Source organism: Phocoena phocoena, chromosome 9 (assembly GCF_963924675.1).
Source record: "Phocoena phocoena chromosome 9, mPhoPho1.1, whole genome shotgun sequence".
Classification (NCBI taxonomy): domain Eukaryota; kingdom Metazoa; phylum Chordata; class Mammalia; order Artiodactyla; family Phocoenidae; genus Phocoena; species Phocoena phocoena.
The window spans coordinates 30,680,295-30,704,885 of record NC_089227.1 but is presented as its reverse complement, the minus strand read 5'-3'; the positions used below and the strand labels follow the sequence as shown (position 1 = coordinate 30,704,885).

Below are 24,591 nucleotides of genomic sequence, written 5' to 3'. Positions count from 1 at the left end.
AGAACCCTAAAAAATAGAACTAAATACCTACAAATTCTGAAGGGTTCTTTGTCACCCATTACAAATCTTCCAATGAATACTGTCTTTGTTATCTGAGCATCCCTGGAAGATGGAAGGAATAGGTATTCCACAGACCCAAGGCCCTCTTGCTTCCAGGAACAAGAAATACTAAGTACATACTCCTGTTTTTTAATAAAATGCTTTGATCTTTTTTTTAATTCATATTTTTAATCTATTTTTAAATTTTTATTTATTTATTTTCGGCTGCGTTGGGTCTTCATTGCTGTGCGCGGGCTCTAATTGCGGCGAGCAGGGGATTCTCTTCATTGTGGTGCGCGGGCTTCTCATTGTGGTAGTCTCCCTCGTTGTGGAGCACGGGTTCTAGGTGCGCGGGCTTCAGTAGTTGTGGCTCGCAGGCTCTAGAGCACAGGCTCAGTAGTTGTGGGGCACGGGCTTAGTTGCTCTGCAGCATGTGGGATCTTCCTCGACCAGAGCTCAAACCCGTGTCCCCTGTATTGGCAGGTGGATTCTTAACCACTGCACCACCAGGGAAGCCCCATACTCCTGGTTTTAATAATTTATTTTTTAAGTTTTCATTATTTTTACTCATGTATTATTTTAGTAAATTAGTAATTTGAGGCTTGAGTTAAAGCAAATGCATGCATTTCCTAGTAATACTGGCACTGTTAACGTTTGATTTTTTTCTTAGCCACAAGGTGGCAGGAATTTCCGTGTTAAATTCTTAGAGACATAGCCTTATTGAAGAATCCTCTTAAAAGTGTCATTCATAGAGCTTAAAAAGAGGCTTTTGAACTTGGTCCCTAACTCCTGAGGGTCAGTGGCCAGTCATTATCTGAAATGAAGTATATCCTGTACAATAACAGGGTGTTATCAACAGCAGTGAAAAATGTTGGGAAAATGTGTAATAGTTGCTAACTTAGGAACTCTTACCACCTTCCCATTTTACACATAGGGTTGAATTAAGACAGTTTAACTTGACCAGAGTCACAGCTAGAGAAGTGGCACAGAAAGTCCATTCCATGGAATTGGACTCTGGAATGTATCCTCTTAATCTCCATGCTCTACTCACTCCTGCACAAGCACATCCCAGTTACAGAGATGCCCGTGTAACAGACGCTACGGAAAAAAAGAAGTCAGCTGAGAATGTCACCTCAGCCCTTAACACCTAAAGAAGTGAGCTCTGGATGGCTGCAATGGAAAAGGCAAGAAGAAATCATGCCAGGTTAGTTTAGGCAACAGTCTTGCTGGAGCTCAGAGAACAGGCTCTCAGGTTTCAGCAGAGCAAGGCCTGAACGGACCAGCCTTCCCCAGCTCCAGCCAAATCCAGCTGTTCTTCAGGTGCCCAGAAGCAGTGGGTTGAACAAGAATTATTATTTACTGTAAATTATCAAAATTATATTTGATAAGACCACTGTCTATAAATATGAGCATATATGAATATATTTGTTTCTTGTCAGCCCTCATTTTGTAGCTGAAAAACTGAAGCTCAGAGAGGTCAAGGTTACAGTCAGAGCTGCCTGACCTCAGGGTCCATGCTTTCTCCACTACATCGAAAGCCTCTCAAATAAAATTAGTTCTCCTCAAAGGATGATAATGCACTTCACATCTTTTTTAAAAACTTACTAGAAAACTAATAGTTTTCATAACATTGTACACAAAATTGATTTGTCCATTCTTTAAATCTATTCACTTTCTCTGAATACTCACTTGTTTTCTATTTCTCTTTGATCTTTGGAATTCTTGAGAGGGAGAAAACCCAGTATTCCTAGAAGGAAACTCCACTTGGACAGGAATTAAATCAGGTAATCCCTCTCCAAATACTTTTCCAGCACTGGAAGGCACATCCTTGAGGACAGAGACTTTGCCTTTATTCACTGGCAACTTTTGGTCAATAATTGGTACTCAATAAATGTTAATGGGTTGACTACTAGAATGAAGGGCATGGTGATTTTTCATTCGCTGAAATGCCCAGTTTATTTGTTTAGATTATAGAACTGCCTAAACTACAAACTCCTAACAGTCTTTTCGTCCCTCCTCGTGATCAACAGGATCCTGACAATCTCTAACAATCATTGCGAAGTGCTTTTAGAATTAAAATGTCTCCACATTCAGCTTGCTGTCATGCTGAGAGTACCTTCAGCAGTCATTCTGCCTTGTCTAGCAGTCTACCCTTCCCATGCCTGTACTCTTAATGCTTCGGAATTTTTACAGGGGGTTGTGGGTGCTAAATGTCAGCCAGTCCCCATGAAGGCTCACTCCAAACATCTGCAAAGCTATGTGGGTATGTCTCCGACATGCGCTCTCCCATACAGCTGAGTAACTGCTAAATGAGACACCTCCCCTCTACCCAGCTAGCCTCACATAAACTGTCAAATAACACAACTGGGACAGGCCTCTGACAACCTCCAAACATCCTTGGGTTTATCATGCTGTCCCTCGTCTCCCATCTAACAGAGAGTTGGCTCTACCAAGTAATATTTATTACAGTCTTTGTAAAGACTAACACATGTAAATGAATGGAGCCCCTGTGTTCTCACTGCTCACTTTTACCCCCAATCTACTTCGGGTAAAAAATGTGCAATTTTCTTGTTATTCCTCTTATATCATGATTGAAGAATAAAGTTTGTAAGAAATCAGTTTGTTTTACAACATTTACCACAACTTCTATAATGTCCTCACATAAACTGTTAACATTTTAAAAATAAATGAACGATACAAACAGAAGGAAAAAATGAGTATTTTAAGATATATTAAGAGCCTCCACAGACGTGGAGATCAGACTTGTGGTTGCCAAGGGGGGTGGGGGGGGAGGGAGAGGGATGAACTGGGAATTTGGGGTTGGTAGATGTAAGCTATTACATTTAGAATGGATAAACAACAAGGTCCTACTCTATAGCACAGGGAACTATATCCAATCTCCTGGGATAAACCATAATGGAAAAGAATATTAAAAAAAGAATGTAGATATATGTAAAACTGAGTCACTCTGCTGTACAGCAGAGGTGGTACAACATTGTAAATCAACTATACTTCAATTTAAAAAAATAATATTAAGAGTCTCATATTAAAATATTAAAAGTGAATCTCGAGTCTTTTGCTCCTGAGAAAGAAAAGTGAAATTAACATAATTAGATACTACTTCTCACCCACTGGATAGGCAAAGTTTGACAAAGCCCTGTGTTAGGGAGAATGACGGAGAAATGGACTCTCGCACAGTGCTGACGGGAATTTAAACTAGTTCAAGCTTTAGGAAGGATAACTCATCAATATCCAACAAAATTTTTAAAATGCACATCCATCTTGACTCAGCAAATCTACTTCTAGGAATTTAACCTATGGCTATACTCGCACACTTGCAAAATGACTGCAAAAGGGATTCAATACATCATCGTTCATAACTGCAAGAGAACTAAAAATCCAATTTGGGAATAAGTCACTCCATATCCATACAATCAAATTCTATGCAACTGTAAGAGATACATTTATATGTATAAAACACTCAAATGTTATGGTATCATTTGGGTAAAAAGGAGGAAGAACACACACACGTGCTGTTCTTCCATACGGTTATCTACACGGAAGGGAACAAGGTAGGTGGGGAACAGCGCCGGGAGGAAGATCTGCACTACATACATCTTTAGACCTAGACCTTTAAAATTCTGAACCATGTGAATATTACCAATTTAAAAAATAAAGTTCCACTCGTGTTATGCAAATTTCCATCTCTTTCCCACCCCCATCTTTCTTTTCATAGTCCCTCCACGCGTGGGTACTGCCTTTGGTAACCTGGCTCTATTCCCACTCTTGCTGCTGGTTTCGCCTTTCTCCTTTAGGGCTCAGGGTCAGCCAGCATGGTCCTTCTTTTCCCACACAGAGCACAGACAGTCTGTTCCTGCCTGCACTTTAGCTGGCAGTGGTCAAAATTTCCGTGGTCTGCTGACACTCAGCACTGCTGGGTACCTTGCATGCCATCCCTCCATGTTTGTGTTCTGAGCAGATCAGTCAAAAGAAGTATTTGTGGGATCCTCATTTCCTCTCTCTAGTGGTCAATCAGTTCATTCGATTATTCCCGAGCCTACAGAATTATCTTTTCCTAGGTAAGATTTTTTTGATCTGTGAAACTCTGCCTATTGCATCAGAATATATTTTTTTCCACCAAATTACATTAATCCCACTTCTGCACACTCCTAAATGAGAACAGTAATCAGAAAAATCAGCGAACAAGCAAACTTAACAGTAACACTGTTGTCAGTTTAACCCATGATAAACTTACCAGCTTTGGGCAAAACAGCAACAATATATGTTATCATAACCAATAACAAGGAAAAAAGTCTTTAATGTAATTTAGCAATGATACCCAGGCCCAGAGCTTTTTGCAAACAGGATGCAATTCAGCTTCGTACTGTATCACTATATTCTTGGCATTAAAGATATACTGAAAATGTAATAAAAACTTTAACCAATGTAGGTTCTTATTAGACATTCAAACTTAAAAAGAACTGCAAGGTCAAACTTTGCAAAATAAAGTTTATGTCTGCCACCCACCAGCCCAAAATATAAGTACTATATTTAACCTAGTTATTACACAGAGATTAAAAGTTTCAAACTGCTTACTGTCTAGCTTGCTCCTTACTGGAATAGGTTACATTAACGACTGCAGTTTCCGAGTCAGTGTTCACTAGAGGAAGAAAAAAAATGAAGAGGAAAAAATAGGTTAGTTTTCTTTCTTCTTTCTTCCTTTTACAAATTTGAAAGCAATTGAGAAGACATGTACCTTGCTCACAGCTTTCCACCACTCCATACTGGACTAGTAAACTATCCAGCACCTATCAGGAGCGGGAGAGAAAATTACAAACTTTCAATTTCCCATGTTATTAACAAGGGCAGGATTAGGTTTTAAAATCACAAAGTAATTGTGATGGAAATGAGGCCTCCGCCCCCGCCAAAAATAACTGGGGTTTGGACCTACAGAAGTGAGGGAAGGGCCCCATAGGGAGCATACGGTGGGTTTTTCTCTTCTGCCTCTCCCGAGGTCCCTGACTTCGAGCTGATTTAACCAAGAAATATAGGGGCTCAGCAAAATATTCAAAGCTACAGCTGCTGGTCCCTGAGGCTGGAGGACAAAGAAGCATGTAATTCCCATACACACACCACCAACACATCATCACACTTCCTCCTTGTATAGCAAGTCACAAGACAAGGGCCCACGTTAAGTTTTATCTTTAAGATATTCCTTTTCAAAGAACTTCCTTTCACAGCTGGAACAGATGTATCAGAACAGACTACTCTCAAGGCAGGCTAGCAAAATGAAGAAAGATATTCTGCCTGGAGTCTTGAACTAAAGACTAATCTAAGTGGTTTATCAATTCTTGGGACAGTAGAAAGTATAAAAAGAAGTGAGTCTGTGCTGTCAGTCTTCTAAGCCTACACTGAGTTGGGAAAAGTACAGTTGGAACTATCTTTCCCATAGCTTCATTATTGCACATGCATGTTATTCTAATGAAAGACTGTTAAAACAGCGACTGAATTTTATTTATTATAGTATAAACTGCAGGTGTACATCTCATCCATGTAAACCAAATTCAACTGTCATTCGCTTCCAAGAACTGTAACAGGTTTTTCTTGAAAAGTAAAACAAAATAAACTTCTATTAATTTATAGTGAACCATTTACTCATCAATTTAATTGCAAAATTTGAAGGACAGTCCCTTGAGAATGTTTTCTGGCCCCCAGGACACAGTAAACCATTAAGAAGCTCACTAAATAAGTTTTTATGGTAATTTCCTACTAAACTTTAAGCAAATTCTTCTAAAGCAATGTTTATCTTAAGTGGTACCTTTCAGGCTTTTATTTTGTCTGCTGAGTCCAGATTGAAATCTATAGCAAGGTTTGTCTGGAGAGGAACTTTTTATTTATTTAGTTTTCCATTTTAAATAAGGTTAACACCTATTTGTGAATGGAATGGTTAGTATTTTCATAGGTAAGTTTTGACATAGGGAATTTCCTGTGGGTGAGGTCTAGAAGCACACTGATCTTTGTCTCAAATTATAGCTACTGCTTAAATCATAAAGCTTAATTTTTTACTTTTAATTCAGAACACTTAACTGACTACATAAAATTTCATTTGTCTGTCTCAGCCATTAGAATGCATGCTCGGCATGAACAGGAAGTTTTTGTTCACTGTACTAGCCCCAGCACCTAAAATATACAGGCAGAAAATGACATTCAAATAGTTCATAAATAAAGTGAAGCATTCTCAGGGGGAAATACTAGTATAGCTTATTAGGAACAGTTCTCTTTATAACAGTGCTCACCTGTTTTAGAGGTGAGTCTGCCGTGCGTGTAATGTTGATAAGAGACCTAATTTATAAAGGCCAAAAAACAGGAAACCTTTCACAATGCCATGCAAATAGTACGCAACATGTAGTGCCTTTAAAAAAATTTAAACAGCAATCTACTTATACTTTTAAAACTAAAAAAAATTTTTAATACCAATAAATGTTTTCTGTGTAAATTAAAAAATTCTAACAAGGTGTTCATTCCAACTTAAATAATTAAAGCAGCAGGAAAGGTACATCTACCATTTAAAATTTAGCTTTTAAATGAAAGCCACTCCAATAGTAGAGCTTTACGAAATTTGGGTACCTTGAGGGGCAGGGGTACGGAGGTAGCTAGAGGTGGTGGAGGAGGCGTGTAGGAAGTAGGGGGTAAGTGCCAATTTAATAGATGTTTATTTAAATAAACATCATTCTTAATTCTTCCTAAAGGCAATTTGTTCACTAAATACGTTAGTCTCCACGTAGCTTAACTTACACTACATTAACTTTTACTACTACAGAGAAAACAGTACAAAAGTTAAATACCCATGATTTATAAACAATGTTGACTAAACCTACAATAATGCTAATGAAACTAATGCCTCCAGAAGGCCCACTGGCAAAGTGATATATGAATTATATATACATTGATATATGTATACACACAAATAGACATATATTTATATGTGAATATATATATATATACACACAGACACAACTAATACAAGTAAATTTTTAACTTGAAAAAAAACAGGAAATGTCCATCAAATTTTTCACTGCATGTATTATATATAAAGTTTAGTATGTTCAAAACAAAATTGCTTGTAAGAGTTCAACATTCTAAGTAATAATAAATGTTATTGGTTGTCAACTGTCCCATGTGTAAAATCTCTAGAAATTAGAAACTACAGTCCTATGCACTAAAAATGGTAATTTTATTGTATGTAAATTAGCATCCCCATTTCCACAGCACCTTAGCTGACCTAATCCCCGAGATGAAAGCAATGTCATTTTATAATCTCTTCACCGATCTTTATTCTCCCACTAGACTAGTGATTATTGACCACAGTGATGTGATTATTTGTCAGGTGTGTCACAAGTAACTTATTCCTCACAGTTATACTGGCTTCCATACTCCAGATAATTTATAGGTGTATGATCATAGACTCCAATCCTCCTTATTGGACACATGTGTTTTAGAAGATGATGGGACAGTGTTGGTCATTACAGTCCAGGCGCCCCCTTCAGTGTGGCTCCTCCACACAGGGCTGCACTTGCTTCTAAACTTCTTAAGGGAAGGGACCGTGTCTTAGTGACCTGTGAGCCAAACACTGAGGAACCAAAAAAGGTAAGGGAGGGGTTAAAAAGAAGCCACAGAATAGTTTTGGTCCTAAGAGCAAAGGAAACAAATTCCAGGTTCATTTAAAAGTCCATAGTGGGCTTCCCTGGTGGCGCAGTGGTTCAGAGTCCGCCTACCGATGCACGGGACACGGGTTCGTGCCCCGGTCCGGGAGGATCCCACATGCCGCAGAGCGGCTGGGCCCGTGAGCCATGGCCGCTGAGCCTGCGCGTCCGGAGCCTGTGCTCCGCAACGGGAGAGGCCACAGCAGTGACAGGCCCGCGTACCGCAAAAAAAAAAGAAAAGAAAAAAAAAAAAAAGTCCATAGTGACATAAAGAAGTAGGAATTTATCACAAATTCATATAAAAAAGATGTAGACATGGAGAGTCACAAGCATTCTAAAAACCAGTAAAATTAAAATTAAAAGCAGGATATTTAACACTCTCTTGCCCCAGTACACCTTCCACTCATGCGCACGCACACACATACACACAGACCAATGACCTCCTGAACACCAAAACCAGACTCAGACTTCGAGGAGGGGTTACAAGAAAGAAGTCATCCTGACTATTCCTCATTTCAGCAGGAGCACGAGAAAAGCCATCGGAGATGAAGGGCGCTTCCTTCAAATACAGGTCAACACATTATACAGAAACAGCAACCAGTTGTTGCCAGATATGGATAAAATCATCCCGGGAACTTTGTTCTTTTACGTCTATCTATAGAAGACCAGCTACATTAATAAACAAAGAACAATTCTATACTGCACTTCCCAATAGCATTTCTAATAAATAACGCTACAAATTTCAAATACAAGGTAGTTTTTAGAAATATCTACCTTAATGTAGATTTTTATACAATGTTACCATTATAATTGGATAACATTCAAACCATTCCCTCTGAAAAGGACTTTCAACTCAAGGAGGTCTACGTACACACACCAGATCCCTGACAACCTCACAAGCCATGTTGCACACCATCTTCATCACCGATAAAACCCAGAGGGAGGGAATTCCCTGGCAGTCCAGTGGTTAGGACTCCACACTTTCACTGCCGGGGCCCGGGTTCAATCCCTGGTTGGGGAACAAAAATCCCACAAGCCGCACAGCATGGCCAAAAAACAAGAAAGATAAAAAAACCACCCAGGGAATCTCAGCCTCCAGTTTAACACACAGACCTTCCAGACCTCACAACTTTCTAGTTATCCTCAACTTTCACAAGTTACATCCTCTAACATGGGGAGGAGACTATAATTTAGGATTCCATAAAATCATGTGATCAGAGCGACCAAGAGAGAACAGTCCAAGCTACCATCCACTCACACAGACCTCAAAGTCACAGAGAAAAATGAACACCAGAAGGGACCCTATTCAGGCAATGCTTGAGACCTGACACCTGTGCCCAAGCCCCATATTGAATCCCTTTCTCCTCTGCTACTGCGTTTTCCTGTAAGAGGCAACACCATCTACAGTTATGTACACCAGGAACGTTGCATTCAACCTTGTTAACTGCACCTGCATCTCCCTCAAGCTGCTTTCTCTTCTGCCACCACCCTAGACCAAGCCTCCAGCATCTCTCTCTGGACTACGGCAACATGCTCCTAAGTTGTCTCCCATATTCATTTTGTTTCTAATTGTTCTCATAACAGACCAGCATCATCCAGGGTCACAGCCACTGCCTACGTGTGGCTATTACACACTTTAAATGTGGCTAATCCACAACTGAGATGTGCTTAAGTGTAAAACAAACTGCAGACTTTAAATACGTAGTACAAAAAATATAAAATATCAATTTTTAAAATACTGATCACACATTAAAACTGTAATATCTTAGATAGACTGCATTAAATATCATCAAAATTAATTTTCACTTGTTTTCTCTCTTGCTTTTTTAACATGGCTTCTAGAAAATTTTAAACTATCCAATAGAAAGCCTGAATTAGCCTTCTATTGGATAGTATTGGGCTAGACGGATTTTTTAAAGCTGAGCTAATCAACTCATACCCTACTGTAAACTCTAAGAACTTCCCTTTGTATTTGGGATAGGATCCAAAGTCCCTAAAGATGACCTCCCTGGTGGTCCAGTGGTTAAGATGCCTGCAGGTTCGATCCCTGGTCGGGGAACTAGGATCCCACATGCCACATGGCGCGGCCGAGAAAAAAGCAAAGTCCCTAATGAGTGCCCTGAAGGCCCCCTGTGACCTGCCCATCATCTAACGGCACTCTCTCCTCTCCAACAACACTGGCCTTTTTTTAGTAATAAACTATGAGTGATAACATTTGAGTGCTTTCTCGTAGCAGCACTGTCCCAAATGTTTAATCTGTTTTAACTCAGTTAAACCACACAAATCCCATGAAGTAACGTCCTATCTTATAGATGGGTAAGTTATGACATGGAGAAGTTAAACAGTATTTCAACTTGGATAGATAGTTAAGTGATGGAGAAATGATTTAAACCCCAGCTGTCAGATTCCGGAGCTCACACTCTTAACCACTTGGTCAAGTAAGCTACCGCATTTCCCCACACAATTAGAATAAAATATAACGGTGCAGACTGAAAGCAATTTAACCCTTACTTTGCTGCAAGATCAAAATCATCCTTTCGTAGGCAAAGAACTTTATCAACTCTCAGGGTCGATAAACTTCCCCACCCATGTTCCAAGTGCTCAACAGTTTATTTTTATGTTCCTCAATCAGATGAAGATATTAACCAGCATTAACTTGCTCTATATCTTACTAACAGAAAGAGTGGTTTAAAAAAAAAAAAAACACTCTAAATAACGCAAAGTTAGGGTCCCTTTTGACTAGGTAACTTCCCAACCAGTTACTCCACCAAGTGCTAAAAGAAACCACTGTCAGTTTGGTGGGTCTCTCCACATGTTTTTAGAAGTATGTGTGTCACATGAAAAAATGCTTAGGGACTTCCCTGGTGGCACAGTGGTTAAGAATCTGCCTGCCAGTGCAGGGGACATGGGTTCGAGCCCTGGTCCAAGAAGATCCCACATGCCACAGAGCAACTAAGCCTGTGCGCCACAACTACTGAGCCTGTGCTCTAGAGCCCGCACACCACAACTACTGAGCCCGTGTGCCACAACTACGGAAGCCCGCGCATCTAGAGCCCGTGCTCCGTAACAAGAGAAACCACCGCCATGAGAAGCCCGCGTGCAGCAACGAAGAGGAGCTCCTGCTCGCCACAACTAGAGAAAGGCCACGCACAGCAACAAAGACCCAACGCAGCCAAAAATCAATAAATTTTTTAAAAAAAGAAAGAAAAGATGCTTAAAACCATAAGTCATTAAGGAAATGCAAATCAAAATCACAATAAGATACCACCTTCATATCCACTAGTATGGCTATAATTAAAAAAAACAACAATGAAAATAAAATGTCTTGGCAAGGATGTAGAAAAATTAGAACTTTCATACATTGCTGGGAGGAATGTAAAACAGTGCAGCCTCTATGGACAACAGTATGGCAGTTCCTCAAAAAATAATAATAAAAAAGAGAATTACCATATGATCCAACAATTCCACTTCTGGTACCTACCCAGATCTGCAAGCAGGGACTCAGAGATATTTGTACACCTGTGTTCATAGCAACATTATTCACAATCACCGAAAGGTAGAAGCGAGCCAAGTGGATAAATAAAATGTGGCAGGGGTTACCACTTCCAACAGCTACAAATTACTAGAGGAAAGGGGGAAGACACGAGTTCAAAAGCCTGAGGATGATTCCAACATAATTCTGGGTAAAGGCACTAATTAAGAAGTGACTTATCTATCTTTTTCAACCCAAGGCAAAAAGAGCACGCTGGAATAAAAAGTTGCCTATATCTTCTCTTCCCCCTCAATCTTTGCCTCCATCCTCATTAAGATAAGTATCAGAAGACCAATTTCCCAGTAATTTCCTTAAGCTTCTAAGTGCTTGCTTGCACAAACGCCCTCTAGGCCCTAGGAAGGACCCTGGCAATAGATCATACAGTTAATTTTTCTTCAACTTGCAAAAGGAATATATATGGTGATTAAAATAAACACAACAAACCACTGTCTATTTCCACCTGGAATTCACCTCTGTCACATATCCCCTCGTGGAGTGTGCTGGAATAGAAGCAAGCACTTGGGGGATCCAGTTAGACGGAGCTGGTTGGACACACACCGAGTTTGAGACTAACAGGACAGCCTACGGTTCACAATCATACAGCTTATGGTTAACTTTAAATTGCTAGCTTCCAGAAAAACTCCTACCACCCTATGCCACCTCACCAGACATCTGACCCAAAGTGTGCAGGGCTAGAGGGTGTGGATCATGTGGTTCACAAACGCACCTACAGCCCCCCTCTTAGACCTATGTAGTAAGTGGAGGAGAAACCAGGTTTGGGGTATATGAAACAAGAAACTAGCCAGTGGGAAAATTTTCCAAGCATCAAGAATGTAAAACTGTAAGCAGAGAATCAGGTTTCCATTTTGTCTGTTCGAAATGGAAGGCCTCTCCTGTAGGAATACAGTACCTGGTGCATTTCACGTTTAAAAGAAAGAAGAAACATTTTTTTTCTTATTTCGTGGGGATGAGTAAAATAAAACTTTTCAGAATTCCTGTGGGGGGGGCGGGGAAGAAGTGACTTATCTAAATGAGGTGAAAAATATCCCCAACTGTAGTGGCCTCCAAAAGTGATAGCAGACCATCCCACTGCCCCCATTAAAGCTTATTTAAAAATAAAAGACAACAGTGTCTGGAGAAGAAAAATAAAGAAAGGGGTTGGTTCCAAAGTAAATACTGATAAAAACATTTGCCCATAAGAACTAGTCCTTCAGATGTGCAGCAGTTATTCCCCTGGGCTCCATGGGGCCTTATAATAACATCTCTGGAAGTGATGAATGGGTAAATGATATGTGGTACACTCATACACTGGAATATTATCAAGCCATAAAAAGAAATGAAGTACATACTACAACATAGATGCACCTTGAGAATATTATGCTAAGTGAAAGAGGCCACGTATTACATAATTTCATTTACATGAAATACCCACAATAGGTGAATCCATAGAGACAGGAAGATTAATGGTTGCCGGCAGCTGGGAAGAGGGTGGAAGCGAGGAAGGGCAGTGACTGTTAATGCTGTGAGTTTACTCTTTGGGATAATAAAAGTGTTCCAGAATTAGTGGTGATTCCTAACCTTGTGAATACACTAAAACACACTGAATTGTATGCTTCAAAGAGGTGAATTTTATGGTATGTCAATTATAGCTCAAACTTCCAATAAAGAAGAAAATGTTTAAGACACGACAGGATATAAACTTAGACATGAGCCAACCTTGTAGGAAAGCGCCTATCATACTAGACTAGTGTAACCGTTGGGAGAAAGGTTTTTTCTTCTTTCCTTGTGACTTTCTAAATTTTCTACAATGACCATGTAATTTTGCAATCAGGAAAAAAAAAAGAGATCATTAAATTGGATTATATTGGCCTTTACATTGTTTTCCAAAAGATAATGCCAAGAAATGAGTGTTGGGAATTCCCTGGTGGTCCAGCGGCTGGGACTCCACGCTTCCACTGCAGGGGGCACGGGTTTGATCCTTGGTTGAGGAACTAAGATCCCGCACGCTGTGCAGTACGGCCAAAAAAAAATAAAATAAATGAGTGTTCTCCTCTCTGATTCTTAAGGCTCTCACTGGACACTGCTGGAGTAACAATTAAACCAAAAATTGGTTAATTCCTTAATAACCGTCTTTAAAATGGAACATATTTTTGGTTCAATTGAACAAATGGCAAAGACAAACACATGAATTATTTGGGGACTGGGCAGAGGAAGGAGAGATTCTAACCACACCAACCCACGTAGCAGCCCTGAACCAGTAGTGCTAAGACAAGGTCAGGGTGCTAGAAGAGAATGGCCTGGGGACAAAAGTCAAGCGGAATCCCTTCCCTCCACTGCTACATGTTTCCTGTGACAGACATGCATGTCATAAGTTTAGCTGCTTTTGAACAGTGGTGTGGACAAGTCATCAGAGCGTTGTCAAACTAGTGACAAAAGCAGCCCATACAAATGTCCTCGACATTTCTCCATTCTGAAATGCACTGGTCAGGTGGGGCAGGGGGACCCACCAGGGTGTCCTCACACCCACTGCTCTCAGTCTCTGGTAGTGTGTGTTCAAAATCAAGGCTTTACTTGGAGCCCAGCCATGTATCTGCTATATTTAAAAACTGCTAATTAAGCTCTTGAGTACTGCTTTTGGCACCAAGTTCTACTGCACAAGCTTTGCATCCAGATCCCATGCCTCAGACTGTAACATGATCCTGCTTCATGCTCTTTAGAGAAGATCTGAGCACCAACTTGGAACAGCACCTATTACTGATAAACTGGGACTGGAAGTACACATGCTCAAGTAATTGTAAAGGTTTTAATAAGTAGCAAAGGTCCATCAATAAACAAGGAGAGGGGCTTCCCTGGTGGCACAGTGGTTGAGAGTCTGCCTGCCGATGCAGGGGACACGGGTTCATTTCCCGGTCTGGGAAGATCCCACATGCCGCGGAGCGGCTGGGCCCGTGAGCCATGGCCGCTGAGCCTGCGCGTCCGGAGCCTATGCTCCGCAACGAGAGAGGCCACGGCAGTAAGAGGCCCGGGTACTGCAAAAAAAACACCACCCCCCCCCAAAAAAAACAAACAATAAACAAGGAGAAGCTATACTTAGAGGAAGACAATTTAGCTAACTGCAAACTTTTCAGGAAATCAAGTCTATAAAATAGCAAGCTCACCTCTTAGAGGCTCTATTTAGTCACCAACCAAGTTTACCTCGGGTTTTTAAAAGATCTTGGGGGTCTGGGGTGGGGGGCGGGGAGGGGATCCTCAATTTTCTGATCTTCAAACTACTCCTCCTTGCTTCCTTCTTCTACTGCAGAGATTCCCAGAGTCCTGTCTACAATTCACCACTCCCAGCACATACCTGGTTTGGAAACTGTATGCTCTGCGGCTTCTACTTGGTCGCTTCAAAACATACCTCCACGTACTTGCTGTCCTCATGGCAACTCCGCGTCTTTGTTATCGCTCAATGAATCGAAATCTTATATGGGTGTATTTCAGAAGCAAAACCATGGTCAGCTCTCCACATCCTAGTAGCAGGGGATGCTAAAAATTTGAGCACCAATTTCTAAGATGGGTTGGAAGATTCATAACCTGGTGATTTGCTCAAATACAGAAAAGCTATTTCAAAATTCATACTCAGCCACGAATACAACAAACATAGCCACTACACTGTGAGATTTTAAAATTTAAAACCCTTGAACTTCCCCATGTCTCTTAGGGGAAAAAAAATCCAGGCAATTTAATATGGTTCCAAACATTATCACGGGGCTTCCCTGGTGGCACAGTGGTTAAGAATCCGCCTGCCAATGCAGAGGACATGGGTTCGAGCCCTGGTCCGGGAGGATCCCACATGCCACAGAGCAACTGGACCCATGCGCCACAACTGCTGAGCCTGCGCGCCACAACTACTGAAGCCCACGTGCCACAACTATAGAGGCCCACATGCCTGGAGCCCGTACTCCGCGACGGGAGAGGCCACCACAGTAGGAGGCCCGCACACTGCAGCGGAAAGTAGCCCCTGCTCGCCGCAACTGGAGAAAGCCCGCGTGCAGCAACAGAGACACAACACAGCCAAAAATAATAAATAAATAAAATAAATTTATTTTTAAAAAAAACATTATCACGTATTGCTCTCCAACCTCATCTCTCATCTAATCCCAACTAATTCCTTAATAACCATCTTTAAAATGGCATTTTGGTTCTTGTTATCCTCTAGAATGCAATCCCTGATCACCCCCAGTCTTGGTTAACCCCCTGTACTGGGTTGAAGAGTGTCCTTTAAAAATTCACATCCACCAGTACCTGTGAATGGGCTCTAATCCAATGACTGGCATCCTTTTAGTAAGAGGAAAAACTGGACACACAGACACACAGGGGGAGCACCACATGACCACCTAGGTAGAGACTGGAATGATGCAACTACTAGCCAAGGAATACCCACGATTGCTGGCAACCACCAGGCGCTAGAAGAGAGGCTTGCCAGCACCTTGATTTCAGACTGCTACCCTCCAGAATTGTGAGAGATCACATTTCTGTTGTTTTAATCCTCCCAGTTTGTGGGAATTCAACACGGCAGCTTCATGAAACAAATACACTCCCCATCCTCCACAGTAAACACCTTGTACTTAACTCTGGGTCTTGTCTTTACGATAATAGGCTGATTATCTGTCCACGTTGGAATTAGACTCTACCTCAGTGCTCTGTCTTGACGAGGACTTAGCACACAATTACAGACTTTGGAAATCCAACATGGCAACAGAGAACCCATGTCACTGGCAGCTCTATGTACACACAATAACTAACCTTCAAATATTCTTTCAATTCTTCACATAACATTAGCACATTTAATCATCCAGACAACCGTCAAAAGCAGATAATAACCCTGTTTTCAAGATGCAAAAACTGAGATTCTAAGAGGAGAGGCCACATGCCCAGTCAGAGAGCAAGGACATGTGGAGTCAGGATTTAGAACCCCCCTGCAACTCTAAAGCCAGTGCTCATTACATCACACCATCCATTTCTCAGAAGGCCACCATCTCGAATGGAAAATGCTTCTTCAAAAGCTCTTCACAGTAAGATGAAGGGAAGAAAATTGATAAATGTAGAAGCTGGCAGACAGGCACAGGGGGATTCATTATATACTCTCTACTTGTAATATGCTAATATATAAGAGAGAAAATATCAAAGTTCTTCATACTCATTGAAGTGATGCCTGAGTTTTTAAGTCCAATTCAAAGTATCAGTACTTCGCAACAATTTTAACAATCCTTGGGCAAAGGTATAATATTTGTACCATTCATTAAAACTTCAGTATGTAATAGACACTACCCAAGTCATTATCTCTGAATACACCAAGGACAGATTCACAGAAGAGCTGCTTCTCTGAATTTCGGAGAACAGGGAAGACGTTCTGAGTAAAATAAAACTATATCTCACCAGATTTATTTTTTCCAAGATTAAGTTTCCCAGTATTTCAACTATGCTCTAAGAAAAATGTTCTCTCATTTTTTTATACTCTACAGACAAAAAAAAAATTTTAGTTTTTCGAGCAGTTTTTCTAAAATTAAAAAAAAAATCATGCACTGTATCTGTCAGAATTTAAATCATGACCAAAAGTTTAGCTTAAATTCAAATTCACTCATACCACAACCAGTGCATCATCTGTCATCTCAGTAATTATCCTCCTACCACGTTCTATACAATTGTTCTATTATAACCTCTACTGTGAAATGAAAAGGCCCTACTCATTAGTGATACCTCAGATAAATATAAGGATCAAGGGAGCTCCCTAGTGGCGCAGTGGTTAAGAATCCGCCTGCCAATGCAGGCAGGGGACATGGGTTCAAGCCCTGCTCCGGGAAGATCCCACACGCCGCGGAGCAACTAAGCCCGTGCACCACAACTGCTGAGCCTGCGCTCTAGAGCCCGTGAGCCACAACTACTGAAGCCCGCGTGCCTACAGCCCGTGCTCCACAACAAGAGAAGCCACCGCAATGAGAAACCCGTGCACCACAACAAAGAGTAGCCCCCGCTCGCCATAACTAGACGAAGCCTGCGTGCAGCAACCAAGACCCAATGCAACCAAAAATAAAAAATAAAGATAAAAATACCAGAACGCTGTAATAAATTCACTAATTTTCCTTAAGCAAAGCTATGTGCAAAAACACTCTAAGTGCACTGATCATTTTGATAAATAAATCTTTAATAATTATTACATACATACAATGAATACTGATAGAAGTTGGGAGAAAAACTAGGACAGGTGACCTGATGGATTTACATGTTTACATGCAGGCTACCATGCAAATCATTCATCTGATAAGGAACTTGTATCTAGAATATGTAACGAACTCTTAAAACCCAATAATAAAGACAAATAACACAATTTAAAAATTGGCAGAGGATCTGAATAGACATTTCTCCAAAGAAGATACACAAATGGCCAAAAAGCACATGCAAAGACGCTGGACATCCATCATTAGTCATCAGGGAAATGCAAACCAAAACCACAATGAAATATCACTTTACACGCACTAGTATGGCTATAATCAAAAAGTTAGTTAATAACAAGTGTTGACAAAAGGTGTGGCGAAACCAGAAGTCTCACATGCTACTGGTAAGAAGTGTAAAACGGTACAGCCACTCTGGAAAAATGTTTGGCAGTTCCTCAAAACCTTACACAGAGTTACCATCGGTCTCACCAATTCCACTACCAGGTATATACCCAAGAGAAATGAAAACATATGTTCACACATCAAAAAACTGTACATAAATGTTCACAGCAGTAACACTCACAAGAGCCAAAAAAGTACAATCATCCCAAATATCTATCAACAGATGAACAAATAAACAAAATGTGGTATATCCATACAATGGAATATTGGTCAGCAATAAAAAGGAATGAAGTATTGATGCGTACTACAACCTGAAGGAGCCTTGAAAACATTTTGCTAACTAAAAGAAACCAGATACAAAGACCACAACAATTACATTTTATAAACTGTCCAGAACAGGCAGATCTACAGAGACAGAAAGTTTAGACATTACTTAGGGCTAAGAGGGATGGGAAGACAGGGGGTGATAGCTAAAGCATACAGGATTTCTTTCTGGGGTGATGAAAATATTCTAAAATTAAGTGTGGTGATAGTTATACATATCTGAATATACCAAAAAACACTGACTTGTATACTTCAAACAGATGAATTGTTTGATACGTGGACTACAGTTCAACAAAACTGTAGAACAATGGGGGGAGGTATTTATAAGAATAAGAAACTGGAAACAATCTATACAAGCAGCCTAAGATAAATAAGTCTTTAACAATTATACAGACATTAAAATGAATGGCCATGAATGATTCTCTACCAGGATACCTGGTAGGTACTAACAACTAGCTTGCAAAACAGCACCGATTGTGTCAGGCTGTTTTTGTGTAAACCACACGTGTATAGCCAAAAACTAAAGGATGTTCAGAAAGTTCTGAAATAAATCCCCTAGCCAATAGAAATTTTGACTTTTTGTTTGGCTTTTTATATAAGCAGCATGTATTTTCTTTACAAAAATAAGAAAAACTTTTAGTTCGTGGTGTCATTTATATGCCAACTTCCTTGCTATATTACCAAAGATGACAGGTGTATTTTCCAGGTTGGCTCCAGGACCCAGGAGCCAACTTGAAAGAGCTCCCACTGGCTAAACATGGAACAATTTGACCAGAGTAAAGCTAACAAAAAATGGACTGAAACAGAAAGTATTATAAACTCAAAGTATTTAAAGAAAAGTATCACTTACCACTGGAGAGCTAACAGCTGATAAATATTGATAGCTATAATCGAATATTTATCTTGCCATTTTTGTAAGAATTGAACCACATAGTACATCTGAAGAAGTTTCTCTTTATAAAAGTGGCTCAATTAATAAATAAAATAATAGAATCAGAAAATCATCATTTTGCCTCCTTTCACATGAAATAATGAATTTCTCAAAATCTATGGCTACTATATCACAGAAAGAGAAAACCAAATATGTGCTTCCTGACAGAAGTCTGTACCACCACGTATGAAGTATTCTTCCTTAAAGAGAAAGGAGGAGGAGAGGGAGGAAAAAAGGGAATCTGAATGTGATCAAGCCTTTTGTGGTTCTCAACCTTGAGAGCACAGCAAAATCACCTGAAAAGCCTAAGATACTGGTGCCTGGGCCCTAATACCCTGGAGATCTGATTTAGTTAGTCTGGAATATAGCCTGAACATTACCATGTTATAAAAATCCCCGATTGAGGGCTTCCCTGGTGGCGCAGTGGTTGAGAGTTCGCCTGCCGACGCGGGGGACGTGGGTTCGTGCCCCGGTCCGGGAGGATCCTGCATGCCGCGGAGCGCCTAGGCCCGTGAGCCATGGCCACTGAGCCTGTGCTCCACAACGGGAGAGGTCACAACAGTGAGAGGCCCGCATACCGCAAAAAAAAAAAAAAAAAAAAATCCCCGATTGATTCTAACATGCAGCCAAGATTAAGATCACTGCTCTAGATCTAATTACCAATTCACAGGATTTAGAGGACTGAGAAACAAAAGTACAAAACAAGGATGAAATCAGCTAATGTAGACAAGACAGGACCAAAAAATCCAGTTTCTTCAACAAACTGCAAGCAAACAGGAAAGAAAAAGGAGTGGGTATGCAAAGATTAAAGAGGCTTAAGGGAAAAATCAACCAACTGCAAAGTATGGACCTATTTTGATCTTGATGCAAACAAATTATTTTTTAAATATGTGGGGCAACTAAAATTTGTGAACACACTTCACATTTTATAATAACAATTTGTGTGATATTGGTTTTATTTTCTTAAGTCCTTATCTTTTAGAAATACACACTGAAATAATTATCAGTAAAATTAATTATTAAGATTTATTCAAAATTATCTAACGGGGGGAGGAACTGAGATTGGCCATAAACTGATAATTGTTGAAGTTAGGGGATGGGTCCACAGGGTAGTTTATTATACTATTCTCTTTACATTTGTATATGCTTTCAACTATCCACTTTAGAAACCTTTAAAAATATGCAACATGTTTGAAGTTAAAAGATCTAATATGGCTAAAGAATGAGCATACAGTTCATACAAATCAATACAATAATAAGAATTACTACCAACAGTCTTTGAAAGACACTTTAGAAAACAAGAAGACAAACTAGAGATTGGAAGCAAAGCAAATATCTGATAAAAAACTTTTATCAGAATAAATATCAGAAATCTCAAAACTCAATGATAAAACAAATTTTTAAATGTTCAAAAGATTTAGGAAAACACCAGAATCACAACTAACTGTTGAACAGTTATCAACAGGAAAACACTGGAACTCACCAAAAAAGATACCCCACATCCAAAGACAAAGGAGAAGCCACAATGAGATGGTAGGATGGGCGCAATCACAATAAAATCAAATCCCATAACTGCTGGGTGGGTGACTCACAGACTGGAGAACACTTACACCACAGAAGTCCACCCACTGGAGTGAAGGTTCTGAGGCTCACATCAGGCTTCCCAACCTGGGGGTCCGGCAACAGGAGGAGGAATTCCTAGAGAATCAGACTTTGAAGACTAGTGGGATTTGATTGCAGGACAAAGTAGTGTGCACACTGGGACCCAGGGGAAGAAGTATTGACCCCATACAGACTGAACCAGACCTACCTGCTAGTGTTGGAGGGTCTCCTGCAGAGGCAGGAGGTGGCTCTGTCTCACCGTGAGAACAAGACCACTGGCAGCAGAAGTTCTGGGAAGTACTCCTTGGCGTGAGCCCTCCCAGACTCCGCCATTAGCCCCACCAAAGAGCCCAGGTGAGCTCCAGTGTTGGGTCCCCTCAGGCCAAACAACCAACAAGAAGGGAACCCAGCCCCACCCATCAGCAGACAAGTAGATTTAAGTTGTACTAAGCTCTGCCCACCAGAGCAACACCCAGTTCTACCCACCATCAGTCCCTCCCATCAGGAAACTTGCACAAGCCTCTGAGATAGCCTCATCCACCAGAGGGCAGACAGCAGAAGCAAGAAGAACTACAATCCTGCAGCCTGTGGGAAAAAAAAACACACTCACAGAAACACAGACAAGATGAAAAGGCAGAGGGCTATGTACCAGAAGAAGGAACAAGATAAAACCGCAAAAAAACAACTAAATGAAGTGAAGATAGGCAACCTTCCAGAAAAAGAATTCAGACTAATGATAGTGAAGATGATACAGGACCCTGGAAAAAGAATGGAGGCAAAGATGAAGAAGATGCAAGAAACGTTTAACAAAGACCTAGAAGAATTAAAGAACAAACAAACAGAGATGAACAATACAATAATTGAAATGAAAAACACAGTAGAAGGAATCAATAGCAGAATAACTGAGGTATAAGAACAGATAAGTGACCTGGAAGACAGAATGATGGAATTCACTGCTGTGGAATAGAATAAAGAAAAAAGAATGAAAAGAAATGAAGACAGCCTAAGAGACCTCTGGGACAACATTAAATACAACAACATTCGCATCATAGGGGTGCCAGAAGGAGAAGAGAGACAGAAAGGACCCGAGAAAATATGTGAAGAGATTATAGTCGAAAACTTTCCTAACGTGGGAAAGGAAATAGCCACCCAAGTCCAGGAAGCGCAGAGAGTCCCATACAGGATAAACCCAAAGAGAAACGCGCCGAGACACACAGTAATCAAATCGGCAAAAATTAAAGACAAAGAAAAATTACTTAAAGCAGCAAGGGAAAAACAACAAATAACATACAAGGAAACACCCATAAGGTTAAAAGCTAATTTCTCAGCAGAAACTCTACAAGCCAGAAAGGAGTGGCATGACATACTTAAAGTGATGAAACGGAAGAACCTACAACCAAGATTACTCTACCCAGGAAGGATCTCATTCAGATTCGATGGAGAAATCAAAAGCTTTACAGACAAGCAAAAGCTAAGAGAATTCAGCACCACCAAACCAGCTCTACAACAAATGCTAATGGAACTTCTCTAAGTGGGAAACACAAGAGAAGAAAAGCACCTACAAAAGCAAACCCAAAACAATTAAGAAAATGGTCATAGGAACAAACATATCGATAATTACCTTAAACGTGAATGGATTAAATGCTCCAACCAAAAGACACAGGCTTGCTGAATGTACAAAAACAAGACCCATATATATGCTGTCTACAAGAGACCCACTTCAGACCTAGGGACACATGCAGACTGAAAGTGAGGGGATGGAAAAAGATATTGGAAATCAAAAGAAAGCTGGAATAGCAATACTCATATCAGATAAAATAGACTTTAAAATAAAGAATGTTACAAGAGACAAGGAAGGACACTGCATAATGATCAAGGGATCAATCCAAGAAGAAGATGTAACAATTATAAATATATATGCACCCAACATAGGAGCACCTCAATACATAAGGCAACTGCTAACAGCTATAAAGGAGGAAATCGACAGTAACACAATAACAGTGGGGGACTCTAACACCTCACTTACACCAATGGATAGATCATCCAAACAGAAAATTAATAAGGAAACACAAGCTATAAATGACACAACAGACCAGATAGATTTAGTTGATATTTATAGGACATTCCACCCAAAACAGCAGACTACACTTTCTTCTCAAGCATGCACAGAACATTCTCCAGGACAGATCACATCTTGGGTCACAAATCAAGCCTCAGTAAATTTAAGAAAACTGATATCATATCAAGCATCTTTTCTGACCACAACGCTACGAGATTAGAAATCAATTACAGGGAAAAAAAACTTAAAAACACAAACACATTGTAGGCTAAACAATACGTTACTAAATAACCAAGAAATCACTGAAGAAATCAAAGAGGAAATCAAAAAATACCTAGAGACAAATGACAATGAAAACACGATGATCCAAAACCTATGGGAGGTGGCAAAAGCAGTTCTAAGAGTGAAGTTTATAGCAATACAATCCTACATCAAGAAACAAGAGGGGGCTTCCCTGGTGGCGCAGCGGTTGAGAGTCCGCCTGCCGATGTGGGGGACACGGGTTCGTGCCCCAGTCCAGGAGGATCCCACACGCTGCGGAGCGGCTGGGCCCATGAGCCAGGGCGGCTGAGCCTGCGCGTCCGGAGCCTGTCCGGAGCCTGTGCTCCGCGGCGGGAGAGGCCTGCGTACCGCAAAAAAAAAAAAAAAAAAAAAAAAAAAATCAAGAAAAATCTCAAATAAACAACTTAACGTTACACCTAAAGGAACTAGAGAAAGAAGAAACAAAACCCAAAGTTAGCAGAAGGAAAGGAATCATAAAGATCAGAGCAGAAAGAAATGAAATAGAAACAAAGAAAACAAGAGCAAAGATCAATAAAACTAAAAACTGGTTCTTTGAGAAGATAAACAAAATTGATAAACCATTAGCCAGACTCATCAAGAAAAAGAGGGAGAGGACTCAAATCAATAAAATTAGAAATGAAAAAGGAAAAGTTACAACAGACACCACAGAAATACAAACCATCCTGAGAGACTACTACAAGCAACTCTATGCCAATAAATTGGACAAACTGGAAAAAATGGACAAATTCTTAGAAAGGTATAACCTTCCAACAGTGAACCAGGAAGAAATGGAAATTATGAACAGACCAATCACAAGTAATGAAATTGAAACTGTGATTAAAAATCTTCCAACAAACAGAAGTCCAGGGCCACACGGCTTCACAGGTGAATTCTATCAAACATTTAGAGAAGACCTCACACCCATCCTTCTCAAACTCTTCCCAAAAATTGCAGAGGAAGGAACACTCCCAAACTTATTCTATGAGGCCACCATCACTCTGATACCAAAACCAGACAAAGATACTACAAAAAAGGAAAATTACAGACCAATATCACTGATGAATATAGATGCAAAAATCCTCAACAAAATACTAGCAAACAGAATCCAACAACACATTAAAAGGATCATACACCAAGATCAAGTGGGATTTACCCCAGGGATGCAAGGATTCTTCAATATATGCAAATCAACCATTCTTCCATATATGCAAATCAACCAATGTAATACAACATATTAACAAACTGAAGAATAAAAACGATATGATCATCTCAATAGATACAGAAAAAGCTTCTGACAAAATTCAATACCGATTTATGATAAAAAATCTCCAGAAAAGTGGGCACAGAGGGAACCTACCTCAACATAATAAAGGCCATATATGACAAACCCACAGCCAATATCATTCTCAATGGTGAAAAACTGAAAGCATTTCCTTTAAGATCAGGAACGAGACAAGGATGTCCACTCTCACCACTATTATTCAACATAGTTTTGGAAGTCCTAGACTGGCAATCAGAGA

At 40.2% G+C, this 24,591-nt stretch overlaps 1 protein-coding gene across 2 annotated transcripts in view; it reads right to left on the bottom strand.

Annotated features, from left to right (window-relative positions):
* Nucleotides 1-24,591, bottom strand: part of IGF2BP3 (insulin like growth factor 2 mRNA binding protein 3) — a 137,912-nt gene that overhangs the window by 30,948 nt on the left and 82,373 nt on the right. For both annotated transcript variants that reach the window (XM_065883523.1, XM_065883524.1), the window contains exons 4-5: nucleotides 4,796-4,847; nucleotides 4,636-4,699 (exon numbers count right to left, since the gene is read on the bottom strand). In XM_065883523.1, the coding sequence (XP_065739595.1) occupies nucleotides 4,636-4,699; nucleotides 4,796-4,847 (116 nt within the window). The remainder of the gene's footprint in view (nucleotides 1-4,635; nucleotides 4,700-4,795; nucleotides 4,848-24,591) is intronic.